Below are 18,091 nucleotides of genomic sequence, written 5' to 3'. Positions count from 1 at the left end.
AAAATATTCCATGGACTCAATATGCCTCTCAGCAAATAGCTTGGGGTGTCTACTTTCCAAAATGGGGTCATTTGGGGGGGGGTTGTGCCACCTGGGCATTCCATGGCCTCCGAAACTGTGATAGGCAGTGAAGAGTGAAATCAAAAAGTTACACCCTTAGAAATCCTGAAGGCGGTGATTGGTTTTCGGGGTCCCATACGCGGCTAGGCTCCCAAAAAGTCCCACACATGTGGTATCCCCGTACTCAGGAGAAGTAGCTGAATATATTTTGGGGTGCAATTCCACATAGGCCCATGGCCTGTGTGAGCAATATATCATTTAGTGACAACTTTTTGTAAATATTTTTTTTTTTTTTTTTTTTTGTCATTATTCAATCACTTGGGACAAAAAAAATAAATATTCAATGGGTTCAACATGCCTATCAGCAATTTCCTTGGGGTGTCTACTTTCCAAAATGGGGTCATTTGGGGGGGTTTTGTACTGCCCTGCCATTTTAGCACCTCAAGAAATGACATAGGCAGTCATAAACTAAAAGCTGTGTAAATTCCAGAAAATGTACCCTAGTTTGTAGACGCTATAACTTTTGCGCAAACCAATAAATATACGCTTATTGACATTTTTTTTACCAAAGACATGTGGCCGAATACATTTTGGCCTAAATGTATGACTAAAATTGAGTTTATTGGATTTTTTTTATAACAAAAAGTAGAAAATATCATTTTTTTTCAAAATTTTCGGTCTTTTTCCGTTTATAGCGCAAAAAATAAAAACTGCAGAGGTGATCAAATACCATCAAAAGAAAGCTCTATTTGTGGGAAGAAAAGGACGCAAATTTCGTTTGGGTACAGCATTGCATGACCGCGCAATTAGCAGTTAAAGCGACGCAGTGCCAAATTGGAAAAAGACCTCTGGTCCTTAGGCAGCATAATGGTCCGGGGCTCAAGTGGTTAAAACCCCTTATGGTACATTTTAAGATGTACCACTCTTTCTCTTTGTTTTCCTTTCTTTCCCTTTTATCTCTCTTTATTCTAATTTCTTGTCATCGTCCCCCCCCCCATCCCTCTATCTAGCCGTCTTTCTTGTTCTTTCTTTTATTCTTTCTCTCCCTTTTTCTTTGTTCCTTCCCCTCTTTTCCTCTCCCTTCCATGTATTCTCTATTTTTATTCCCTCTCTTACTCCTTGGTGGGGGGAATGGGATGAGTGGCAGTGCTGGCAGGTAGTTGGGATGAGTGGCAGTGCTGGGGGGAGTTCTGATCAGCCAAAGTAGGTGCTCTTGATCAAGGTCATCTGCTGATCTGAGAACTGTAGTGGGGACTTTTAATGGCAACTATAATCACAGGTAGTGTTACTCACTGTGTCTCCGACTTTGTGGCAGCAGTGACACCTATGCCGAAATCAGGAGATAGGGTCTCCTCCAGCCCCACCCACTTCATTCCTCACCAGTCAGCTGACCTCTAGTCTCTGCCCCCCCCAGCTTTACTGTGAACTGAATGGGTGGCTGCGAAGAGGCTGAGTGTTGCACCACGGGCTCCAGGAACAGCCCAGCTGGGCGCCCGCGAAAAGGCTGGGAGAGCAGCGCAGACTTCAGGAACAGCCCAGGATTCGGTGACCCCTGGCAAATTGTCATTTGACCCCCGAGGGGGTCCCGACCCCCAGGTTGAGAATCACTGCCCTAGAGGATGTTTCAGTTAAGTTACTTACCTTAAAAACATTTTTTCTGGTGGCAATTACCTCAGCTCGCAGGGTAAGTGAGTTACAGGCCCTATCAGTGAGGGAGCCTTTCCTCACAATTTTTGAGGATCGGGTTGTTTTGAAAACTGATCCAGAATTTTTGCCTAAAGTGACCAGTACATTCCACGGTTCCCAGGACATTGTACTGCCAACCTTTTGTAGTTCGCCAAAGGGCGACAAAAAAAGAAAATTTAGTTTTTTAGACATGAGAAGAATTCTTCTCGTCTGTCTTGAGGTCACTAAGACCTTTAGAAAAACAGATGCCTTGTTTGTCCTCTTTTCAGGAGCACACAAGGGAAAGAGTGCATCTAAAGCCACCTTGGCTAGATCAAGATCAAGCAAGCTATTTCTGAAACTTACAAAATTAGGGAAGTTCCTCTGCCTTTTGTCACTGCGCACTCAACAAGAGTCTTGTCTGCATCTTGGGCTGAGAGGGCTGGAGCCTCACTGGAACAAATTTGCAGGGCTGCCACATGGTCCAGTTTTTCGACCTTCATTAAACATTATCACCTGGATCTCCTATCTCCTCAGGAGCAGGCGTTTGGTCGCAAGGTCCTTCAGGCAGTTGTCCCTCCCTAAACTGGTAAGTTCTGGCTCATCGTCTCATGGGCTGTCCTGGAAGATGTTAAGAAAAAAGCTGAGTTAGACTTACTGGTAACTCCTTTTCTGAGAGTCTTCCAGGACAGCCGAATTCCCACCCCGTTTTGCCTTGAAGTTATGTGTATTGTGCATATGTTTTACAGGGAAGTCCTACGGTTCTCGAGAATACTGACATGGGGCCTGGAGGATCGCCCTTTTATCTGGTGGGGGTTAACGTGTTTCCTGTCCTGGTAGGGGAGGAGCCCTAGGTCTCATGGGCTGTCCTGGAAGACTCTCAGAAAAGGAGTTGCTGGTAAGTCTAACTCAGCTTTTTGGTTAATGGTTTTGCACAGAGCAGCCCTGACTCTCTTTATCTGGGGTCCCCCACCGATACTTCTGGCTCCTCCTGTCTTCAGAGTGCCCCAATAGCAAGGTGTAATGTGTAATATACAGTGCCCTATAGCAAGGTAAAAAACTTCTGACTTTAGAACCACTCACTTCCTGCCCAGGACTACATGTCCCATGAGGCATTGCTCTGCACACCTTCACATGTTCTCAGGCACTTGCTGACATGTATGGTGTACTGAGCTGTATGTGTACTGCACTGTATTTCCTGATATGTAAACAAATAATGCATTCTGTATGCAGGCTGACTAATCGGCTGGCCGATTAATCGATTATCAAAATAGTTAACTATTTTGATAATCGATTAGTTGTCGATTAATCGATTAGTTGTTTTGGCCCTAATCCTATATGTGAAAAGTGTAAACTAAGTAATTAAATTCACAGCTGAAATACATATATTTTATCTCCTAAAAAATGAATAATTCTGTTCAGCTAGACTTTCAATACACACATCCCAACCAGACAGTGATGAGATTATCTCTGAACTCTCCACTCCAATCTGCAAGCTTTTTTGTTCAAATCAATGCAATGTTCAAGCCTTGTTTGCTTACCTTGCTTCCCCTTCCTTCTCTAGACTGAATGTTCATATACAGGGGAATAGAATACTACAGAGAGGAGTTATCAATATAACTTATTTTATTAGGTATATTGCTGGATTATATTGGGTTCTTTTATATCTGCCTACACTTTAATCACAGGATATAATTACCTGAGCTGCCTTTTCTCACTTGCTTTTTACATTCAACTTCAGGGGTGTTATCTTGATCCAATCTTCTTTAGCTGAAGAATCCACAGTCACCCCACAATAATAAGGGGGAGCTTGGTGAGCCAGCATAAAAGTCTTGTATATGTAGTTTCCTCTTCGGGCAGCGCACCACATATCCTCTCAAAGGAATATATACTAGAAAACAAATGCTTTCATTAATGAAGACCAAATCAGGTGCTGATGCAGTGATTTGTTCTAGGTTACATAGGTTCATTGATTGAAATAAGACACAAGTCCATCTAGTTCAACCAATTGAAAAAAAACACTAATTCACAAATAGAAAACCTCCATATACACAATCCATTACCCACAGTTGATCCAGAGAATGGCAGAACCCCCCCCCCCCCCCATAAAGCATAATTCAGCGGGAGGGGGGGGGGGGCCTTCCTGATTCCCCAGGAAGTAATTTGATATTCCCTGGATCAAATAACAGTGGTGCTAATATCTATAAGTATTCGGCTATATTTTGTGCCAAAACCAGCTCTTGGAGTCTATTCCACATTTTCACAGCTTTTACTGTGAAGAAGCCTTCCCATACTTGGAGGTTAAGTCTTTTATCATCCAGACTTAGAGTGCCCCCAATACTGCTCTAGGGCTATGGTCTAACACCCAGATCCTTCTCCAACACTGATTTCCCCAGTTGTACCCCTTCTAGTATGTATGATGCATGCATGTTTATAATTATCATTTCCGTTTATTACTTTACAGTTATCAACATTAAACCTCATTTGCCACATAGTTGCCCAATTAAACAGTGCATTGAGGTCGGCTTGTAGACAGGAGACTTACTGGAAGGACGTTATTCCTCTACATAGCTTGGTGTCATCTGCAAAGACTGAAATGGCACTCCCAGACTATATATCATTTATAAATACATTCAAAAGTAAGGGTTCCAATGGTTAGACCATTCAAAGTATAAATCACTGATTTCTGAATATGGTCTTTTAGACAGTTTTCTATCCATTTACAAACTTTACCTTACACGTTAGCCGTGTGTGGGGTATTGTGTCAAACGCTTTTGCCAAATCCAAGTATACTATATCCACAGCCACTCCTTTTTTGTCTAAGTTTTTGCTTACTTCCTCAAAAAAAGAAATCCTATTTGACCACTTCTGCCTTTTGTCAATCCATGTTTATTGCTCAAAAGATCTTTGTCTAGCATAAACTCATCTATGTGGTCTTTTACTAAACTCGCCAGTATCTTCCCAACTATACAAGTTAAACTAACAAGTCTGTAATTACTTGGTAAAGACTTTTTTTTTTTTTTTTAAATATGGGCACCACATTGGCCTTACACCAATCCAGCGGTGCTTTGCCAGCCATTAATGAGTTCCTAAAAATTAGAAACAATGGCTTTGAAATAACAGAGCTCAGCTGTTTTATGAGTTGAGCCATATTGGTACATTTGGGGCTGTGTCAATACTATCCCCATTATGAACTTGAGCACCCCCCATGCTCCTTTGTATACGCACAGCTAAAGAATGTATTTAATACATTTTATCTTTTTTGTCCCAGTCTCTAATTCTAAATAATTTTGTAGGGAGCCTAATGCTCAGACCTGCCCTTTTTACTGTTGATATACTGTATTTGAAATCTTTTTGGGGGTTTGTCTTACTCTTTTGCTACCTGTTGTTCATTTTGATTTTTTGGCGCTTTTATTTGCTTTTTACCTATTGTGTTATATTCTTTGTAACTTTTAAATGATGATAGTGTTCCTTCATTTTTATAGCGTTATAACTTTCAAATCCATCAAGGAAGATAGTAGTCAGAGACACAGCAAACCTTTAGGCTTTTTTTAGCACCCTTGTATTATTTTGAGATGTTTCCTTCTGTCCATTTTCAAATACTTTCTGATTTTTTGCTTGTTGGGGCAAGTCCTAGTTGTTTCCTCAACCCTCAGGCTAAGCTTTCCTCTACTGGTGGGCATGATTCTTGTTTTTTTCTCCCTGGGTTGATTCATTCTTCTTTCACTGATGCTAGCCACCTTAATTTCACAAAGAGATTCTACAACTTTTTTATTGGTCCAGGGTAATTTTACAAGGGTATTCCTGCTTCCAAATCACTCCCCTAGAAAGTATTCTTTCTGATTTGCAACTGGTGAGCACTCGGGCATCCACATGATGTCTTGCTTTAGCCACAAAGCTTTCCAGTGATTTGATGTCCTTTTTTTTTTCATTTTTTCAGATGCTTCACAGAAGTCCTCCTTTTTCAAAGCATTACACTTCTTCATCCGCCACCTTTCCATGGAGGACATCAAAGCGGCACAAGCGTGCTTTACAATAGGCTCCAAATCTAACCTGTTCAGCCCACATGAATTGGAACAGTACAACTACAGCAAGTGCACAATTATAGTACGCATTATGGAGTTTGTATCCATGATCTTAGAGAACTGCCATCAGGACTTCTGGAAGGTAAACATTATGATTTTAATGTGAGAATTTCTTCCAAGATGGTTAGAAATTTAAATTTTAAAGTGAACTGGTAAACCATTTTCAATCTTTTAAAGTATTGTCCAACATCAAGCACAAGGCACCTGCTATTACTTCTGCTATCCTGAAACACTTCTTGTGTACCTGTGTGATCCCGGTTTCACTTTGTAATTAAGGGCTTGACTTCCCTGATTTAGGGGCCAAGCCCCAGACCTCTAAGTACCTCTAATCTGCTGACACGCCTTTCAATGAGAACTGTTATTGGCACTAAGGAGCACTATCACTGGAAAGGTGGATGGTAGGTAGACGAGTCTTAGCTTTGGGGATGGGACAAGATGTAGCCCCAAAGTCATGTAAAAGTGGCCTGTAATAAGCACAACGAAGATCAGAAGTGTAAACAAAAGAAGCTTTTCTGCTTTCAAGAGTGGTAGTTTGTTGCCATTAACATATATATTATTATTTTGCCTTATTTGTTTATTACAGAGTCAAAAGCAATATATTGTACATTTTTCTCTTGCATTATAGATGCTTGAAGAGGAGCTGCTAAATAATTACATGTGGGAATTAACTGCAGTCACTGTATGCAATCCATGTAGTATTGGGTTCAACACGGCAGACGTTCAAGTGATGAAGAATTTGCCTGATGTTTGCATACGCTTATTAAAAGCATTGGTGAAGTCACCATATAGAAGACCTCTGGAGATGGCATTGCAAACAAAAATAACACTGCAATGGTACAGTTGGGGCTTGCTTTGCTTTCTCAATATCGCATGGTTATTTCTTTAAGTATATATTTTAATATTGCTGGAAAAGGAAAGGTTGGGAGCTGGTAGCACTGAAGTTATCTAATGTTTGATACCAATGTTTTGATGGGGTGCAGCTAAACTTTTATTTAGTGCTGACTGAATCTGCATTACTATTCTTCTTTGCTAGAATCACAGCAGTTGTTTTTTTTTATATTGCCCAGATGTTTTCTTCCTGTAGTGTTGGGATTATTTTACCTGCTGTGTAGTGCTCCATTGTATGCCATCCTGCCAAACATATAATTGCATATTTTTGAATAATAATAAATTATAAATATGCTATTTTTTGTCATTCTGGGTAGCATGGAAGACCTGTGCACTGTAGATTTGTATGATCCAAATGCCAAACATGACCGTGTCAAATTGGATGCCACTCTTTCTGCTTGCAAGCAGCTTCAGAAGGTGGAGCTACTGAATTCCACCTTGCAGGCACAGGTGGGAAGATGATTATTTTATGTTTTACAAATGTGCATACAGTAGAAGCCAAACTGCTGTTAAGACCATTTTAAAGTAATTGTTGACTGTTATGTTTGTGATGTTGAAAAGCATCTGAATTTTCTTTTATTTGCCGCCACATAAAAGTTTACTTTTGAGAATTTAAAACAAGATGCCAAAGGGCTACCTCATGCGTTTCATGACAAGTGCTACAGTACCTGCCCGCGAGAATGTGTTTCCAGCGCGTTCCCATTGCGCTGGTTCTTGGTGACAGGTTACTGTACATCTCACACTGGCTGCAATAGGAAAAACACATTTTCCTATTGCAGCGAGCGCGAGAAAGAATTCCCCTCCAGGAGCATACCAGGCCATTAGGTCTGGTATGGATTCTAAGGGGAATGTGGGGGTCCCCCCCAAATCCATACCAGACCCTTATCCGAGCTTTCAGCCCGGCCGGTCATGAAAGGGGGTGGGGATGAGCGAGCACCCCCCCGAACCGTTCCAGGCCGCATGCCCTCAGCATGGGGGGGTTGGGTGCTTTGGGGAAGGGGGGCACCCTGCAGCCCCCCCACCCCAAAGCACCTTGTCCCCATGTTGATGAGGACAAGGGCCTCTTCCCGACAACCCTGGCCGTTGGTTGTCGGGGTCTGCGGGTGGGGGGGCTTATCTGAATCCGGGAGCCCCTTTAATAAGGGGGCCCCCAGATCCCTGCCCCCCACCCTATGTGAATGAGTAGGGGGTACATCGTACCCCTACCCATTCACTTGGGGGAAAAAAAGTGTCAATAAAAAAACACACTAGACAGTTTTTTAAAGTAATTTATTAGGCAGCTCCGGGGGTCTCTCAGACTTTGGGGGTCTCTTACGACTCCTCCGCTCCCTCTGGCCTCTTCTCCCGCTCTCCAGCCTCTTCTCCTGCTCTCCGCTTCTTCTCGCGCTCCCTGCTTCTTCTGCCGGGCTCTTCCACTATTTTCTGCTCTTTTGCCAGCGATGGCCCGGTCTTCTGCATCGTCTTCTTCCCTCTTCTCTTCTTCTGATGTTGACACTACGCTCTCTCCCGCTGTAATGCAGTGTGCAATGACTTATATAAGCATGGGGCGTGGTCACCGGGAGATGTCACCCGGTGACCCCGCCCTTTATGACGTCACAGTCCTATCATGCCCCGGGCACACGGCATTACAGCGGGAAAGAGCGTTGTGTCAACATCGGAAGAAGAGAAGAGGGAAGAAGACGATGGAGAAGACCGGGCCACCGCTAGCAAAAGAGCAGAAGATAGCGGAGGAGCCCGGCAGAAGAACTGGAGAGCGAGAGAAGAGGCCAGAGAGAGCAGAGCAGTCGGAAGAGACCCCTAGAGCTGCCTAATAAATTACTTTAAAAAACGGTCTAGTGTGTTTTTTTTATTGACACTTATTTTCCCCCAGGTGAATGGGTAGGGGTATGATGTACCCCCATTCTTATTCACATAGAGGGGGGGGGGGTCGGGATCTGAGGACCCCCTTATTAAAGAGGGCTCCCTGATTCCGATAAGCCCCCCGCCCGCAAACCCTGACAGCCAACGGCCAGGGTTGTCAGGAAGAGGCTCTTGTCCTCATCAACATGGGGAAAAGGTGCTTTGGGGTGGGGGGGGCGCTTGCTTGTCCCCACCCCCTTTCCTGACCGGCCGGGCTGCGTGCTCGGATAAGGGTCTGGTATGGTCTTTCGGGGGGGAACCCCCACGCCGTTTTTTTCGGCGTAGGGGGGTTCCCCTTAAATTTCATACCAGACCTAAGAGCCTGGTATGCTCTTGGAGGGGAACCCATGCCGGTTTTTTATTTAAAATTTGGTGTGGATTTCCCCCTCATGATTCATACCAAATACATGTCAGCAATGCTTGTCGCTCATTGGGAAAGGAAAAAACACATTTTTCCTTTCCTGATGAGCGAGCCAGCTCGGCGCTGGCTCCCGCGACGCGGCTCGCAGGTGTCAATCTCGTCAATAACAGCGGCGAGATTGACACAATATCGTGGTCACCTACTGTACTTCATTAGAAGCTCTTGAGTCTGAGTCTGCTGAATGCTAAAACCAGGGGAGGTGGAGACAGGGTGTGCTGTGGCTGCACAGAAAGGTGCAGGATCTGTAGGAGGAGCTTTGTCCTCCTCTCTGTTGCTGATTGCTGAGACAAGGTGGAGGCACAGATGAGGAAGAGTGCCACAGCTGCACAAGAGGTGCGAGGGCTACATAAAATGGTCTGTAGGGCGATAGGGCCTGCGGGCCTTGTGTTTGACACATGTACCCTAAACCCTGTAGGTCATATGGTCCTTCATGATGATTTACCTATGGAGTTCAGGTTTTATTGCTGAGTTTCCTATTTCTAGACCCTGCTTGTAATTGGCTGGAGGCAGGTGGTATACTGTATGCATACACCAGCTTTGTAAACTGTTCCCCTATTTCAGGGACACTGTATCAGTTGGCAGCTCTCTAAAAACAACTTCTGCAACTCAAGAAACAAATTAAATGTGCAAGGTGGTTGCACCTTACTTTCACGGTTTTCATACATACAGTTTATTGTCCTTTTACTATTCTTTCTAGGCTACAAAGCTCAGCTTTTCTGTTGGATCCAAACTTCTGTTGGTTGTGTATAAAGGTATCGCTCCTGGTGATGAGAGAAAGTCCCTTCCATCCCTAGATATCAGCAGTAAACGTCTTGCTGAGGGCATTCTACAACTGGCTTTTAGTTTCAGTGGACAGGTAACTCTGCAAAGGACTTTAAATATGGAATATTGTACCTTTTAGGTTGGACTGTTCAAATTTAGAATAATCCATTCGATACCAATGCTCACAGATTACACATATTGAAAGAGAACTACTGAAAAATAAAATTATGTAAATCACATACCAATATAAATGATCCACCTGCGCTTTAGGTATCAGTAAAAACACTTGATAGAAGCAGCTTTTTGGAATATATACAAATTCTTTCAGAAATGTCCACACAAAAGTGTATTTAGACACATGGAAGGCACCTCAGTTGTGCATATAATATCATAAAATAGTGGTAAGAAGAGTCCTCCACCTACACCACAGCACACTGAGCTTCTTACCCTCAATTGTGGACCACCTAATTTAAAAGCGGTCAAACAGTGATCAATCACCCACTGAACATTGGCAGATTCCCAACAGGCTTCTTAGAAATTATGCCTTAATCATAGTCCCCCCCTCATGGGTAATCCCTCCAGGAATCAGATTCCCAACCATACAAATCAGAAAGAAGGACAAAACCGCCTCATGGTTTAGTTATTAAAAGCATTTTGACATTTAAAAAAAAAAAAGAAAAACTCCAGAACACTCAATGTATAAGACCAAACAAGTATTTCATCAAAAACTGTAAAAGTTTCCAACCCAAGAACCCTTAGGACACCCCAGTAAGATGGCGATTGGCCCCACATTTGTTAGAGGACCCTTCGCTGCTCTCGGTAATGTGAGACAGGACGAGAGCAGCTGGCATGGTTTGATACCTCTGGAAATTTCTGTATTGGCAACCATCCCTGTCGCGCAGAGTTTGACAAATGACCCACTCACAGTAGTGATACAGGGGACACAGGAGACGTTAAACAGCATATCAATAATGACACCAACTGTAACAGCTAAATCCATTACCTTAACCTTGCCTGCTATACATTATACAAATTTCTTATTTAATTTCATTTAGATTTACCTTCAACTATGTAGTGCAAGGGCCTGTCTGATTGCATACAAATTAAAAGTGTTTGTTTGTATGACCTGATATTATATGGTTTTGGTAGATCTAAAGGAAAATTGTACAAGGAAATTGTATAATGTATGGCCAGCCCTAGAGTGGCTGGAAAATTAACCGTTATATCATCTACTTTAAACTTATCAGCCCCTATCATGTCTACATCTGCTATATTAGCCACAACTACTTCCACAATAGTCTCTACAACCCAGTCATCCCAGGGAGACACTGCTACAGTGCCTTGAAAAAGTATTCATACCCCTTGACATTTTCCACATTTTGTCATGTTAAAACCAAAAACATAAATGTATTTTTTGGGGGATTTTATGTGATAACCAGCACAAAGTGGCACATAATTTTGAAGTAGAAGGAAAATGATGAATGGTTTTCAAAATCTTTTACAAATAAATATGTGAAACATGTGGCGTACATTTGTATTCATCCCCTTCTATTTTGATACCCCTAACTAAAATCTAGTGGAACCAATTGCTTTCAGAAGTCACTTAATTTGTAAATAGAGCACACCTGTGTGTAATGTAATCTCTGTATAAATACAGCTGTTCTGTGAAGCCCTCAGATGTTTGTTAGAGAACCTTAGTGAATAAACCGCTTCATGAAGGCCAAGAAACACACTAGAGAGGTCAGAGATAAAATTGTGGAGAAGTTTAAAGCACGGTTAGGTTATAAAAAAATATCACAAGCTTTGAACATCTAACAGAGCACTGTTCAATCCATCATCCGAAAATAGAGTATGGCACAACTGCAAACCTACCAAGACATGGCTGTCCACGTAAACTGACAGGCTGGGCAAGGAGAGCATTAATCAGAGAAGCAGCCAAAAGGCCCATGGTAACTCTGGAGGAGCTGCAGAGATCCACAGCCCAGGTGGGAGAATCTGTCTACGGGGCAACTATTAGTTGTGCTTTCCACAAATCTGGCCTTTATGGAAGAATGGCAAGAAGAAAGCCATTGTTGAAAGAAAGCCAAAAGAAATCCCATTTGCAGTTTGCTAGAAGCCATGTGGAGGACAGAGCAAACATGTGGAAGAAGGTGCTCTGGTCAGATGAGACCAAAATTGGGCCAAAAGCAAAACGTTGTGTGGTGGAAAACGAACACTGCACACACCATCCCCACTGTGAAACATGGTGGTGGCATCATGTTGTGGGGATGCTTTTCTTCATCAGGGACAGGGAAGCTGGTCAGAGTTGATGGGAAGATGGATGGAGCCAAATACAGGGCAGCCTTAGAGGAAAAACTGTTTGAGTCTGCAAAAGACTTCCGGCATGACAATGACCCTAAACATACAGCTAGAGCTACAATGGAATCGTTTAGATCAAAGCATATTCATGTGTTAGAATGGCCCAGTCAAATCAAGACCTAAATCCAATTGAGAATCTGTGGCAAAACTTGAAAATTGCTGTTCACAGAGGCTCTCCATCCAGTCTGACAGAGCTCGAGCTATTTCTTTCTCGAACATCACGGGACACAGAGCCTCAGTAATTACTGATGGGTTATATAGGTATCACTGGTGATTGGACACTGGCACACCCTATCAGGAAGTTCAACCCCCTATATAATCCCTCCCCCTTGCAGGGATACCTCAGTTTTTACGCCAGTGTCTTAGGTGATGGACGTGTAAAGATGTCCTGTGCTGAGCTCCAAAGGGAATATCCTAAGATCCTATACTGGGGCAAGCCAGGCGAACCGGATCCATTCAAAGTGTCTTTTCATGGCCGAATTGAATGGAACCCGGGCCTCGTGTCTGAAGAAACGAGGTTTTACCCGTAATGCTTCTCTTTTTAGAGAGCTGGACCCCGCAGATCAGAAAATGGCTTTAAACTTCCTAATTTCTGGCGAGGTGCTTTACGGTCCCAGAACTGTTGGATCCCCCTATTCGTAGGGGGCCCCAGTCTCTGACGGTTTTTTCAAACGGAGCCCACCGTGAGAGGTGAAGATTGGGTCTGTGTAAACAGCACCCTGCAGCTGGATAAGGTAAGAGGAGATTCCACAGAATTTTTGAGTTCTAGTGGCTTTTCTCCTTTAAGGTAAATGCATGCTATGCCTATTGTGACCACCGGGGGCTGCCAAGAGCACAAACCTGCACATGCTGACTGTTTGTCTCAGTGTTTTTTCATCGCTGTCTATGTCCCAGCGTCTCAAGCCGGCTGCAAGGTAAGATGGAAGGGGGGATTTCTCATGTTTGAATGTTCCCCCCCAGGCTAGAGAGGGGCCACAGGGGTCTAGAAAATGGTTATACCACCCGGGCTCTGTGGCCTAATGGCCACCATCTCTGAAGATAGCCGTTCAGGCAGATCTTGTTACCAGCCTCCCTCCCTCCCCCCCCCCCCCCATCCCCAGCCTTTCTCCAGAAGCATGACAGGAGAGTCGGCCAGCGCGGGAAGCACTCGTTTTTTTCAAAACTCGAGGGGGGGGGGGCGGTAGAAGAGGGGGCGGGACGTCAGCACAGGTGCTTAGACTCCCACTCAGGCCAGCTGCAGGCTATTAAAGGCACTCTGTACAGGTGCACACAGCCTTCTGAGAGACACAGAGCTGACGGTCGCATGTAAGGTGGGACACAGGCATTCTCCTAGGCAGCATTTACTGAAGTAACACCAGACTGAGCATTGGGTAGCAAGGCTTTTAGCCAGACTACATCGCTCAGCGGGCAGTGTTCATTTGTATACCTCACACCTTGTTGCTTTGCACTATGGGTAGAAGAGGTTCAAGCACCCCAGGAACCAGAGACACTAGGGGATCTCGTTCAGGTTCTGAGGGAACCCTGTCGGCAGCATCCTCCCCCCCTAAAGATGGGCCAGGGACGGCTAGCCAGGAAGAGCCATCGGGGTCAGGGGCTACACCTGCTTCTGGCACTTCAGCCCCTGTATATATTACACAAGAGGTTTTTTCCTCAACCATTAATGGTCTAGAGGAAAGATTAATGGCCGTGATTAGGTCTTCACTCAGTGGAAGAAAACGCACTAGGCTTTCCTCTGTTCCCCAAGACCCTCAGACAGAGGAGCTCTGGGATAAAGGAGATGAATCCCTTTCAGAGGATCGGGATGGGACGGATGATTCCTCTTCGGAGGAATCAGGTGGAGAGGGACTCTCTGCGACTTCCCAAGAGGAGAAAGTCTTAGTGCAGATCCTTGCTGGATTGGTCCGCTCCACATTTAAGTTGCCCATACCTGAAACTGCTAAAGAATCCTCTTCTGCTTTGGGGTCACTGAAACCTTTCCAAGCAGCACATGCTTTTCCTGTTCATACTTTACTTGAAAAGCTCATTTATTCTGAGTGGGATCACCCAGACAAACGTTTTTTTCCGTCGAGAAAGTTTTCAACACTTTATCCGATGGAAGAAAAGTTTATTAAAATGTGGGGAACACCGGCTATTGATGCCGCCATTTCCTCCGTAAATAATAGCCTGACTTGTCCTGTAGACAATGCTCAGATGCTCAGGGATCCTGTAGATAAAAGGATGGAATCCCTATTGAAGGATGTTTTCTCCTTAGCAGGATCAGTGGCCCAACCTGCAGTAGCAGCGATTGGAGTCTGTCAATACTTAAGAGACCATGTTAAGCAGGTCAACAAAGTTTTACCTGAACAGCAGGCCCAGGGGTTTGCTAACCTTCCAGCGGCCTTATGCTTTGTGGTTGACGCCATTAGAGATTCTATCGTGCAAACCTCCCGTCTTTCACTGGAGTTGGTGCATATACGTAGAATCCTATGGTTGAAAAATTGGTCAGCCGAAGCACCATGTAAGAAGCTACTGGCTGGGTTTCCATTTCGTGGTGCAAGGTTGTTTGGAGAGGACTTGGATAACTATATCAAGAGAATCTCTTGTGGGAAAAGCACTCTCTTACCTGTCAAGAAGAAGAGTAAGCGTCCCTCTTTCAAACTGACTCTTTCCCCAGCGCCGGGGGCTTCAGCCTCCAGGCAGTCTCGACGGCCGCCTCCATCGGGGTCCAGAGACAAGAGTCAACCCCAGGGACAAAAGAAGTCCTGGGGAAAGAAGCCTACTAGGCAAAACACTAAGACCTCTGCATGAGGGGGCGCCCCCGCTCACTCGAGTGGGGGGAAGACTGCGACAGTTCTCAGAGCTCTGGCAGGAGGACTTCCAGGACAGATGGGTAATCTCCACGGTAACCTTAGGGTACAAGCTGGAGTTTCAGGAATTCCCCTCTCCTCGGTTCCTCAGATCAGGTGTTCCCAGAGACCCAGAGAAAAAGCAGTCGCTCCTTCTAGCGTTAGAGCGACTTTTGTCGCAGGAGGTCATTATGATAGTTCCCGCAAAGGACCAGGGATTGGGCTTCTATTCCAACCTTTTTACGGTCCAAAAGCCAAATGGGGATGTCAGGCCCATTCTGGACTTAAGGGATCTGAAACGATTCCTAAGGATTCAATCCCTCCGCATGGAATCAATTCGAACAGTAGTTCCCACCCTGCAGGGAGGAGAATTTCTGGCATCAATAGACATCAGAGATGCATATCTGCATGTGCCCATTTTTCCTGCTCATCAGAAGTTTCTGCGCTTCGAGGTAGGAGGGCGCCATTTCCAGTTTGTGGCTCTGCCTTTCGGGATAGCCACTGCACCTCGAGTGTTCACAAAGATCTTGGCTCCTCCTCTGGCCAGATTAAGGGCTCAGGGTATAGCTGTCATAGCATACCTAGACGACCTGCTCTTGATAGACCGGTCGGTAGCCTCTTTGAATGCAAACTTGAGGACCACAGTCAGGTATCTAGAACACCTGGGTTGGATCCTCAACTTAGAAAAGTCTTTCCTAAAACCAGTAAGAAGACTGGAGTATTTAGGTCTGATTATAGATACAGGCCAGGAGAAAATATTTCTACCCCAGGCAAAGATCACTGCTTTGAGAGAGCTGATTCTGACAGTAAGGACCAAGAAGGGTCCCTCAGTCCGCCTTTGTATGAGGCTACTAGGGAAGATGGTGTCTTCATTCGAAGCAGTTCCCTATGCTCAGTTTCACTTAAGAATGCTGCAACACAGTATTCTGTCGACCTGGAACAGGAAAGTTCAGGCATTAGACTTTCCGATGCACCTGTCGCATGCGGTGCGTCAGAGCCTCAATTGGTGGCTCATACCCGAAAACCTGCAGAAGGGGAAATCCTTTCTACCGGTTACCTGGACGGTGGTAACAACAGATACCAATCTGTCAGGTTGGGGAGCAGTTCTGGAACAGGCTGCGGTCCAAGGGGTATGGTCCAAGACAGAGAGGACCTTACCCATCAACATTCTGGAGATCCGGGCGATACATCTAGCTCTAAAGGCCTGGACTATCAGGTTACATGGGTTGTCCGGTCAGGATCCAGTCCGACAATGCCACAGCAGTGGCTTATGTCAATCATCAGGGAGGCTCCCGGAGCCGAGCTGCTCAAAAAGAGGTGAACCAGATCTTAGTCTGGGCAGAGATGCATGTGCCATGCATATCGGCAGTTTTAATCCCGGGAATAGAGAATTGGCAGGCGGACTATCTAAGTCGCCAGCAGTTACTTCCAGAGGAATGGTCTCTGCATCCCGACGTCTTTTGGGCCATATGCCAAAGATGGGGGGTTCCAGATGTAGATCTCTTTGCATCCCGATTCAACAAAAAGATAGACTGATTTGTGGCAAGGACAAAAGATCCTCTTGCATGCGGGACGGATGCGTTGGTGATTCCGTGGCATCGGTTCTCACTGATTTACGCATTTCCGCCTATTCTGCTATTACCACGACTCCTTCGCAGGATCAGGCAGGAAAGGAAGTCGGTACTTCTGGTGGCCCCCGCTTGGCCCAGAAGGACTTGGTATGCAGAAATAGTAAGGATGACAGTAGGTTCCCCGTGGACACTACCGGAACGCCCAGACCTGTTATCTCAAGGTCCAGTGTTCCATCCTGCCTTACAAACGCTAAATTTGACGGTTTGGCTATTGAGACCCACGTTCTGAAGAGTCGTGGGCTCTCAGGTCCTGTCATATCTACCTTGATTAATGCAAGGAAGCCAGCTTCCAGGATGATTTATCATAGAGTCTGGAAGGCTTATATAACCTGGTGTGAATCCAGAGGTTGGCATCCCAGGAAATATGTCATAGGTAGAATTCTTGATTTTCTACAAATAGGATTAGAGATGAAGCTGGCCTTGAGTACCATCAAGGGCCAGTTCTCTGCTTTATCAGTATTATTTCAGCGGCCACTTGCTTCGCATTCTTTGGTCCGAAACTTTATGCAGGGGGTGATGCCTCTTAATCCTCCGGTTAAAGCGCCCCTAAACCCCTGGGACTTGAATTTGGTCCTGGCTGTGTTACAGAAACAGCCTTTTGAACCAATAAGTCAGATTCCTTTGGTCTTGTTGACAAGGAAGTTAATTTTTCTGGTGGCCATCTCTTCTGCTAGAAGAGTATCAGAATTAGCAGCTCTTTCCTGTAAGGAGCCTTATTTGATTATACACAAGGATAGAGTGGTACTACGCCCTCATCCTAGTTTTTTACCGAAGGTGGTTTCTGATTTTCATTTAAACCAAGACTTTGTTCTACCTTCCTTTTTTCCAGATCCCTGTTCTCCGGAAGAGAGATCTCTACATTCGTTGGATGTAGTAAGAGCAGTTAAGGCCTATCTAGGGGCAACTGCTCAGATCCGCAGGACGGATGTTTTGTTTGCGCTGCCAGAGGGTCCCAATAGAGGACAGGCAGCGTCAAAAGCTACCATTTCTAAATGGATTCGACAGTTGATCATTCAAGCTTACGGTTTGAAACAGAAGATTCCTCCGTTTCAGATCAGGGCACATTCCACAAGGGCTATTGGTGCTTCTTGGGCAGTGCATCACCAGGCCTCTATGGCTCAAATCTGCAAGGCCGCAACCTGGTCTTCAGTTCATACATTCACCAGATTCTATCAGGTGGATGTGAGAAGGCATGAGGATATCGCCTTTGGGCGTAGTGTGCTGCAGGCAGCGGTACAGGGTCCTCAGGTCTGATTGCACCCTACTTGGTCGTGGTTCCCCCCCCTCAGGTAGCATTGCTCTGGGACATCCCATCAGTAATTACTGAGGCTCTGTGTCCCGTGATGTTCGAGAAAGAAAATAGGATTTTTTAAAACAGCTTACCTGTAAAATCCTTTTCTTTCTAAGGACATCACGGGACACAGAGGTCCCGCCCCTCTTTTAATACACTATATTGCTTGGCTACAAAACTGAGGTATCCCTGCAAGGGGGAGGGAT

At 44.9% G+C, this 18,091-nt stretch overlaps 1 protein-coding gene across 2 annotated transcripts in view; it reads left to right on the top strand.

The window, feature by feature from the left end:
• Positions 1-18,091, top strand: part of PRKDC (protein kinase, DNA-activated, catalytic subunit) — a 712,087-nt gene that overhangs the window by 225,183 nt on the left and 468,813 nt on the right. For both annotated transcript variants that reach the window (XR_012244521.1, XM_073631567.1), the window contains exons 32-35: positions 5,666-5,892; positions 6,436-6,644; positions 7,016-7,148; positions 9,716-9,874. Coding sequence is in view for 1 of the 2 variants with exons in the window: in XM_073631567.1 (XP_073487668.1) it covers positions 5,666-5,892; positions 6,436-6,644; positions 7,016-7,148; positions 9,716-9,874 (728 nt within the window). In the remaining variant the exon portion in view is untranslated. The remainder of the gene's footprint in view (positions 1-5,665; positions 5,893-6,435; positions 6,645-7,015; positions 7,149-9,715; positions 9,875-18,091) is intronic.

This window comes from Aquarana catesbeiana, linkage group LG05, assembly GCF_042186555.1.
Source record: "Aquarana catesbeiana isolate 2022-GZ linkage group LG05, ASM4218655v1, whole genome shotgun sequence".
NCBI lineage: Eukaryota > Metazoa > Chordata > Amphibia > Anura > Ranidae > Aquarana > Aquarana catesbeiana.
The sequence above is the reverse complement of the archived record's forward strand: the minus strand, read 5'-3'. Positions and strand labels throughout refer to the sequence as shown.